Source organism: Cebidichthys violaceus, unplaced genomic scaffold, assembly GCF_023349555.1.
Source record: "Cebidichthys violaceus isolate CVI_PGR_0920_01 unplaced genomic scaffold, fCebVio1.0.p SCAF_72, whole genome shotgun sequence".
NCBI lineage: Eukaryota > Metazoa > Chordata > Actinopteri > Perciformes > Stichaeidae > Cebidichthys > Cebidichthys violaceus.
Window position 1 is genome coordinate 990,863 of NW_027176950.1, and position 9,143 is coordinate 1,000,005.

The 9,143-nt window shown below is 40.5% G+C and overlaps 1 protein-coding gene across 2 annotated transcripts; it reads left to right on the plus strand.

Moving 5' to 3' along the window:
* Nucleotides 1-1,275: 1,275 nt before the first annotated feature.
* Nucleotides 1,276-8,702, plus strand: ormdl3 (ORMDL sphingolipid biosynthesis regulator 3). 2 transcript variants are annotated; one of them, XM_068736825.1, is made up of 4 exons: nt 1,276-1,530; nt 2,334-2,589; nt 3,533-3,684; nt 6,125-8,702. In XM_068736825.1, the coding sequence occupies exons 2-4, from the start codon at nt 2,416-2,418 to the stop codon at nt 6,258-6,260; spliced, it is 462 nt and encodes a 153-aa protein (XP_068592926.1). In that variant the 5' UTR covers nt 1,276-1,530; nt 2,334-2,415; the 3' UTR covers nt 6,261-8,702. The 2 variants fall into 2 exon arrangements, with proteins under 2 accessions (XP_068592926.1, XP_068592927.1); XM_068736826.1 differs by having other exon boundaries at nt 1,276-1,496.
* Nucleotides 8,703-9,143: the final 441 nt, after the last annotated feature.

Consider the following 9,143-nt stretch of genomic DNA (forward strand, 5'->3'; position numbering starts at 1 on the left):
CAGCAAGGTCTCCTCTCTACTGGGGTACGTTGGTACTTAAGGGCCTTTTTTTTGTACATTGGTATCGACCGGAGAGGCGTCAGAGCCAATGGCTGTTTAAGAAAACATAAATGAATACATTGAATTGAAATTGTATCTGAAGAACCATGATCCACTAATGGCCGTGTTTGTCTGTCATTCTGATTATGACTAACTTTGGCCCAGACTTTAATATTTCATCAATTATTAGATGGATAGCCACCAAATGTACATAAACATGGTCCAGGAGGCATTTGTCTGCTGAGATATCTCAACAATTATTGGATGGATTGTCATACAAATGTATTACAGATATCCATTCCCCCCTCCCTTTACTTTTCCCAGTGTCACCATTAGTTCCTTTTTTATTTATCCAAGACTTTGGTTTATGATCAAATACCTACATACCTATTGGCATTCCCATAAGCTCCAGCTGTACTTTGTGTTAAATGCTTAACATCACTGTGTTAGCATTGTGATCACGTCAACATTTTTGATATTAGCATTTTAAGTACAGCTTCACTAGCACGGCAGTATACTTTTAGTCTTGCCCTTTTTATACTGTATATTGCAGGAATGCATGAGTTAAATTGCTTGCAATGCATACTATTGTAAACGTTTTCTGTAAAAGTAAGAGAAAAAAATAATTGAATTTTTTTCTAAATATATTTGTAAAAACTACTTTTTCTTTATATATATATATATATATATATATATATATATATATATATATTTTATTATATATTTATATATATATATATTGATGTATATATATTTTTTAATATATATATTTATGTATGTATATTTATTTTTTATACATAAAAATATAATATACATACATATATATGTATATTATATATTGATATATATTGCTTAAAAAATCATATAGAGAAGAAAAGAATCACATACAAAAAATGATTGCCAAAATAATATTTTTGAATTTGTTTTTAATGAAGATTTTTCATTGTATATTAAAGGGGTACTTAATGTCACAAATTAATTATTATTTCCTCATTTAAATGTTTATTTTTATTTTGCCGTTAAAGTGTCAATCATGCCCATTTCCACTGATCCCGCCTCCGCCGTGACGTCGAAATGGGGGGCGCGGTCCACGTCCTTTAAAAACGCATTAAACGCCGATAGGCCAGCATTGGCCACGTGACACGCATCAACCAATCACGGCAGAATGTGAACTACTGGGGGCCGTGACAACGAATAGCGGTGACGTGACATCGTGAGCTCTGCTGTGTTGTCACCAGCTGTTGTCTGGAAGACGAAGGGAGAAAAAGTGGATGTGTCGACACGAGGACACACACACACGCACACACACACCCAGCAGCGCTCAGCAGCGCGCACCGGAGCCGATAGACGGTTACCGGATGACTGATGGAAACACCGGAGCCTCGCCAGTCTCTCGGTGCTCGTACCCGTTACATCGATGAGACACAAACTGGGATAACGGACTAGAGCTAATACAGGTCGGAGTTGAAGCCATTTTTTTCTCCCTCCGCTGTGAGTATAAAGATGTGTATATATAGACACGTGTATATATTTATATATCTATATATAGATCTATACAGATATATTGTATCTCCACTTGTAGATCTTTGTAGCCACGTGACGGATAATTCTGCAGCATTTGAGGCAACTTAAAAACACAGCATGCTGGAATGACCACATTGTTTACTCCTCGTGGCAATCATATCGCTGTTGAGCAGGCAGATGCTGACTTTTATGCAGTTTTGAATTACTTCATTTTAGCCTTAGTTACACATTATACGATGCCCCCCCCCCCCCCCCCCCCCCACACACACACACACACACACACACACACACATATACGCTCACGCACACATAAAGTACTGCTTTCTGATTGGCTGGCAGGTGCCCGTTAAAAATTATTAACCGATTTGTATTAATTGCTTTTATTTAGGTGCTTTTGGGGTTTGAATTAAAAGCACATATGACATGTAGACCAATATTATCACACGTGATGATGATACATACGTTGTGTTGATACATCATGATAATTCAATTGATGTTAGGCAGAGTTAACTAGTTAGAATGTTCTTTACATTTATGTATCAAAATAAAACAATGAATGCAGCTTTTGGTCATTTTCACTGTAATATTATAAATATTTTTATTTGTATGGTTATACAATGAACAGATTATTCTAACTGTACAACACGAGTTAGGAGGAAGTAATTAATACAATTAAAGTCTGACAGTATGCGCTGTTCGGGCACACTTCGGCTAGTTGCCACACGGCTTAATAATCCTCTAATCTTTCTGTTTTTTTTTTTATTTTACAGCAGACATACAGTCACGTCCAGCTGGGTTCAAACTCATTCGGGCACGTCGCACCGGGCGAGGTAGAGTGTCAGCGCCGCCGCCATGAACGTGGGCACGGCGCACAGCGAGGTGAACCCCAACACCCGGGTGATGAACAGCAGGGGGATGTGGCTGTCCTACATCCTGGGCATCGGCCTGCTGCACGTCATCCTGCTCAGCGTCCCCTTCGCCAGCGTCCCCGTGGTCTGGACCCTCACCAACCTCATCCACAATCTGGTCAGTTGGACGGAGGCTCCTTTTTAACTAGCGTGTGTTGAACGGTGGGGGTGGGGGGGGGGGGTCAATGGAGGACACTTACTGCTCTGGGAGTAATGAGTCAGAGGGTAACAGATCTCTGCACTGAGGTTTTAGGAAGAACAGGAAGCTGCCTCGCTGCTCTTAGTCATGTTCTTTGTTGGTAAGTGTGTGTCGGTATGTTTCAACCAGCATTTAGTTTTAAGGGCTGAGGTATTACTCGGTCTTTCATCAGACACTTTGATCAACCTTAAGGAGCACCATATTGAAGGGTAACTTTGGTGTTTTTCAACCTATTTTCACATGTTACAGTTTTGGAAACGGGTAGTCGCTCATGGCAATTATTCACCGTCAATGTCCGTCCACTAAAAGTGCTTCTTTTCGCCGCTGACAGGCTCAGATTGTTGTTATAAGTGTCTCATAACGTTATGTAAAGGACCCTACAGAGAAATTCAAACTTTTTCATAACCTTTTGCTTGATCCGGTTTGTTTGTTCACTCTGTTCTTAAATCTCTCGTCACATCGCAGAAATCATCTTAACATTCGGCCCGTGACGTTGAAAGTATTTTAGGGAACTCTCCTCTCTCCAACTCTCGCTCACGTTTCCACCGTCGTCTTCTGGCCAACAAGTCACATGACACAACAAGCTGGAAAATACAGAAGTTAATCTTTAATTAAGGTAGAGCTAGGGTTAGGCAGCTTAAACACCTTTTATGTTTTGGTTAAGTAAAGATTGTGTTCATGGTGAACAGAAAGCAGTTTTAAACTTGTCTTTACTCTGTGAACCCTGAGAATACGCCCACTTGTTGCTTGTGGGCTTCCTGCTGCTTCAGGGTCTCTAAATCAAGAATGTATACGAGACTAAATGTGTCCTCCACCAATATGACATTCATGCTACAACAGTGCTCTTCTGTCTGTCTTTTAGTGCATGTACCTCCTGCTTCACACGGTCAAGGGGACGCCCTTTGAGACCCCGGATCAGGGCAAGGCTCGCCTCATGACGTACTGGGAGCAGATGGACTACGGCGTGCAGTTCACTGCTTCACGCAAGTTCCTCACCATCACACCGATTGTCCTGTAAGTGGACCCCTGAGAACCCAGCGCTCAGCCTTCAGTAGGGTAACAGGTGGAGGGAACAGAGCTTAACCTTGTTGAGAACTAAAGCGTGGAAGTGGTAAGGTGTAGACCGACCAACTAGAATAACATGATCCCGAACTGGCTTCCCACCCACCAGCACCTATTGTGTGTTAGGTACTCTATGTGGCTTCATCAGGGTGATACCTCCTCTGGTTTGTTTTTACCTTTAGCTCAGACAAAGTCCTACAAAGTTGTACCTTTGCTGACTTCTTTTTTTGAGGTAAATTTACGAAAAAATGTGATTTTAATTGCAAAGTTCCCTCCTCTCGTGTCTCTATTTTGTGAGTGTTGATTGATTAGCGTCCCTTCTGTTCCCTTATAGACAAACTCACAAACCTAGTCATCTGCTCAAAAGTAATAAGTGGTGCGTTTTACCTAAAACTGGCTCCATGCGATCTAATTTCACAGTCTGTAGTTCGAAAAAAACAACTGCTAACTAACAGCAAAGCAATAACACTGTAACCTCTTCACATTCTGTTGATTTTGTTTGAAACAAAAACACTCCTCCACGTTGCACCTTTTCAAGCAGAACCCCGTTTCTGCTTTCTGTCCGTTTCAAACAGCACAGTTCAGTTTACAGGAAGCACTCTGGCTCCCTGGGGTCGATTCGCCAGCTCAGCATGAACGCCGTAGCGATAGCAGTTTTTTTTTTTTTGCAGGTGCACACATAACGCCCTCACAGCCATTTTGTTTTACAATCCAGAGCCAGCAGCAGGAGCCCGGTGGTCAAGTCTCTTCGGCTCCAGATGGAAAAAAAGAAAAAAGCTGCACATCTGTGAACGTCTCTGGAGGGCCTTCATTACGTGTCCTGAGAACAGGACGTGCAATCCCTTTTATTTCTAAGCTCACAAAGTCCTTCAGCGTAGCTTCTTATTGACTCAGGAACATGTGTGTGTCCTCCAGCCAGCATGCAGCACAGTCAGGGCTCCGTTGTTTCTGAATGTTTGTTGCTCGATCACTCTACATGTCCGGTGTTTTGGGTTGTTCTGCATAAAAGTAGAGCTTTTGCTTTTGTGCGTATTTTTGTTCCAGCGATGTCGCAATCCTGTTCAGTGTGTTGAAACAGCCTCGCAGATTAAACTGCTGGCACCATGTGAGTTCTGAGTGAGGAAACATCATCTGTGATTTTCAGAGGCAAACAAGTGAAAGGGCATTGCTTACTAAAAGAGGAACAAAGGGCACTTTTTAAAAGATCGATATTATTCTGGTAACTATATCACGTGCACATGTGTGCACGTTAGAAAGGCTTCTCAGACGACTCCCGTCTGTCTCAGAGGACTCCCGTCTGTCCTCCACTTGGTCAGAAAATAGTCTAGTACTCATGGATTTAACTATAACTAATGCTATTTTACTATCTAACTAGCTAGCTACCAAAACAGAATATGCTGTACCGTCACTACACGCGACAGTGGACGACACTTACGTAAACTATGAACTACTAGAAGAGAAAACAGAAGAAAATGTGTCAAACCTTTTCTGATTCTAAGTGTTTATTGTAAACATAAAATAGATTCAGAAAGCGACAGCATGTTGATTTATATTGCAAATGTTTCATATCGCCACTGGCAGGCCAGGACTTCAACTCAAGTCAGACTTAAGTCACACACACTTTAGACTTGACTTGGGATTTGCAAAAACAAAAGACTTGTGAGCATCTCTGTGTTTGAGAGGCGAGAGGGTCGTGTTAAACTACATGTATTATTATAAATCGTTAGTTGGACAACCAATGTAATGATACGGTTATTCACTAACTGTTGTTGAATAACAGGTTTACATTAATATTGCAGATCTAATAATGCTAGCACTATTTTCCTGTTACCCCGAGTAACATTAGTGTCCATCCATTTTAAGGGCAAAATACAGTTATTTACTTTTAAAGGAAAGTTTTCATGTTTTTTTTTTGTGATCATATATAACCAACTAATGCTATACGATACTGATACTGTATGCTAATAGATAGAGTGATGATGCAGTAAGTACTTCTTAAGATATGCCGTGTTCTTAGCAGACTGATGATAGAACAACTCATTAAATCACCACAAGAGACTTAATGAACGGCTTCAGCTCAAAGACTTGGAACTTGTCGTGGACCTGCAATAAATGCTTTGTCAGCATATCTGACACCTCGTGACTCTACCGGCGAGCCCTCACAAAATGCGCGTACAAGAGCAGGTTGCAGTATTTTGTTTCCATCATGTTAAGTAGCCTCTAGAATAAAATCAATGTTTCTGGGGGAAAAAAGAGATGTTTTGAAAGCTTTGATTTGAATCTCTTAATGTGTTTTTCTTCACTAAAGACCTTGCAGACATGAATGCAGATATTGTGTTACTCATTTCTTCCCTTGTAATCGTCATTATTCTCTTATTTATCTCTGATTCAGGTACATACTAACCAGCTTCTACACCAAATACGACCGGGCCCATTTCGTGGTGAACACGGTTTCCCTGCTCACTGTGCTCATCCCTAAGCTGCCCCAGCTGCACGGCGTGAGGATCTTTGGGATTAATAAGTACTGACGAGGCGGAAGAGGACACCTCCTTCCCCCTCGGTCCCCCCGAGGACTTGCTGAGTGCACGCAGGAGTGTCAGGCCGCAGATTTTGGCCGCAGGTCCACGAGGAAATCTGTGGCTCTCTGGACTCTGCTGAGCGGCGCTCTAAACGAAGCCCACCAAGGGACACTGCCATGGTACCGAACCCCAGGAAAGGAGACGCAACACACACTGCAGAGCGCACAAAAGGGAAGGTGTGCTCTCCTTCCTCAGAGACGCTTTGTACAAATAAAAGGGAGTATTATGATTACGTCCATTTCTGTAGAAATGACTGTTTCCTGATGTGACAGGTGTCAGAGGGACTATGTAGTCGCACATATCATGTGCCATTTTACACCGAGGCTGTAATCAAAAAGTTATTTTGTGTGTAATGAGACGCTGCTGTATTTATTCAGCTGCACTCCAACGCGACGCTTCCTCTTTCTTGAGGAGAGAAACAATATTTTAATGACACGGTGAGCGACCCGCAAACTGCTGCACAGACAAGACACGAGAAACCACAAGGTTCTATATTTAGCTCCCCACCCCCCTTCTCTCTGTTCTGCTCGGGGCCGAAGTACGAAGCAACTCTTTTATTTTTATCTGACCGTGTCCATATTTGGACTCCTCTTGTCCTGGTTTGTGTCACGGTGAGCCTGCTTGTCTGCAGAGCCGTCTGGCCCGTGTGTGCAGAAAGAATGTGCAAAGAGCACTCTACTGATTCAACAAACGTCCTGAAATACTACGTTAGGAGACGAGTGTCTCTGAAACCTTAATCACAGATACGTGTGGGGGCTCATGCTTGTCACTGAAAGTACTCGAGAACCCCGATATGTCTGCATCTGGAGGCAAGTTACACTTGACCGAGTTACCAGTTTATTAGGTACGCCTGTGTGATCTAATCCAACATCGTAGCCTTGCAGTGAATCCTGAAACACTCAAAAAGGTGTTTGTAATGTTTTATTCACCCTCATTTACATATATGAAAAGAACTCTGATCCAGATGTTTGAAATGTTTTAGGATCCAAGGAAACTGCAGTTGTACTGTAGCATGTGCTAAAGGGACTCTGAGTTATGTTACAAAGCTGCTTTGTATTAGAGTGAGAATGTCTAAAAGGTAATATGTCGTTGTTCATGTTAAAAAAGAAATAGGGAATATATTCGTTTTACATATTGCAAGTGTAATGCATGTGGATGATCTTGTTTTAACAGTGGAGGGCTGAAGTGTCCATGAACCATTTTATCATGGCTGTCTCGGTATGACTCGGTATGTTAATGTAATGATATTAAAGGGGACATATGAAGCTCATTTTCAAGTTCATACTTGTATTTTGGGTTTCTACTAGAACATGTTTACATGCTTTAATGTTCAGAAAACACTTTATTTTTCTCTCACACTGTCTGTCTCAATATTCCTGTTTTCATCCTCTGTCTGAAACACTCCGTTTCAGCGCCTGTCTCTTTAAGAGCCCCCATTTAGAAAAAGCCCAGGCTGCTCTGATTGGCTTGCGAGAAACAAGTATGTTTCATTAGTGGGGATACTCAGACGAGGGTGCGGCATATTCTAGTCAGGGTGTTCTCTGATGAACAAAAAAATAACCTTTTTTTTTTTTCACTGAAAAAGTGAGTTTCTCATATGTCCCCTTTAAATTGTAGGGAAACCACAATTTGCTTTATTCATGATTGACTGTATAGTTGATCGAATCTTTCTCCTACGAGACAAAAAACATAAATCCAGAATCTGAATAACGTTGTTAAAACATAAGAGGGAAAAAAATAATGTTTCTGCTCTTTCACTACATGTTATGATATCAAACACTGTTCAGTGTTGTCAAACTGGAAGATGGCTTTTAAAGAGAGATTGAATATCTTCTTTCCTTAATTGAAAATGTATTTTTGTACATCTTAAACAGCAGTAGTATTGGTAGTAGCATACATATTAATATTACTGACGGTGGAAGCGGTAGAAATAGTAGTTTCATCTTTTAAGGAAGACAAAAGGACATAAAATTAAATTGTGATTAATGCTGTTTCATGTTAATTATCGCTGAACCCAAAAGAGTACTTTTTTTTGCAGATTGATGTATTTAATTTGCATAATTTGACCAAAAGACAAAAAAACACATACCAAAGAATTCTGGATTTGTAAATACTAGTTGATGTTCTGCTGCTTTCACTTCGTCATCGTGAAGTTTCTGACATATCGTCGTCATAAAGGGCTTCACTTCAACAACGTGCCGTCATATTTCATATGTCACATTATGTTTTTTTTTACTTTACTTTTTTTGAAAGGAGGTTGAATTGAACGTTGATAGAATGTGAAACAGTGGCTTCTGTTTGTCGACTCGTACTCGCGTGCTTTTTGAAGGAAATGTCAACGTGTGATCTTCTGTAAGAGTGTTTGACCCAAAATACAGTATTTTTAAAGTATCAGCTCTTTATTGCTGCTTTTGTGTTGTGTTGTCGTGTCTGAGGTCGACGAGGTATGTTGGATTCATTGAGACACATAAACCCTTTTTATATTTGTTGTGTTTAATATTTAAATGATAAGAGCAGTTCATGGGTTCACCTGTAGGACCCTCCGGCCATTTGTGTGGCTTTTATTATCAATAAATCAGGAAGTTTGAGCATGAAATCTAAACATAGATTTAAAGATAAGATGGATTACTTTTTACCTGAATTTCCAGGTTTTATTTAGAACACGGAAACATTGACTTGAAGTGTAGTAAGAGTTCAGTTCAAGGGTGATAAAAGTTATTGTTTTTGCATTACATCTCAGTCTATTCAGCAATATTAATAGTGTTTTTGTTGAGTGTGTATGTGACTTGATTTGTCCACAAAATGCTTGAGAGTATTACTTCACACAGGTAC

Coding starts and splice junctions, on each gene's coding strand:
- ormdl3 (XM_068736825.1), top strand. CDS start 2,416: ATGAACGTGGGCACGGCGCACAGCGAGGTGAACCCCAACACCCGGGTG. Junction 2,590..3,532: donor CCAACCTCATCCACAATCTG/GTCAGTTGGACG, acceptor TCTGTCTTTTAG/TGCATGTACCTCCTGCTTCA. Junction 3,685..6,124: donor ACCATCACACCGATTGTCCT/GTAAGTGGACCC, acceptor TCTCTGATTCAG/GTACATACTAACCAGCTTCT.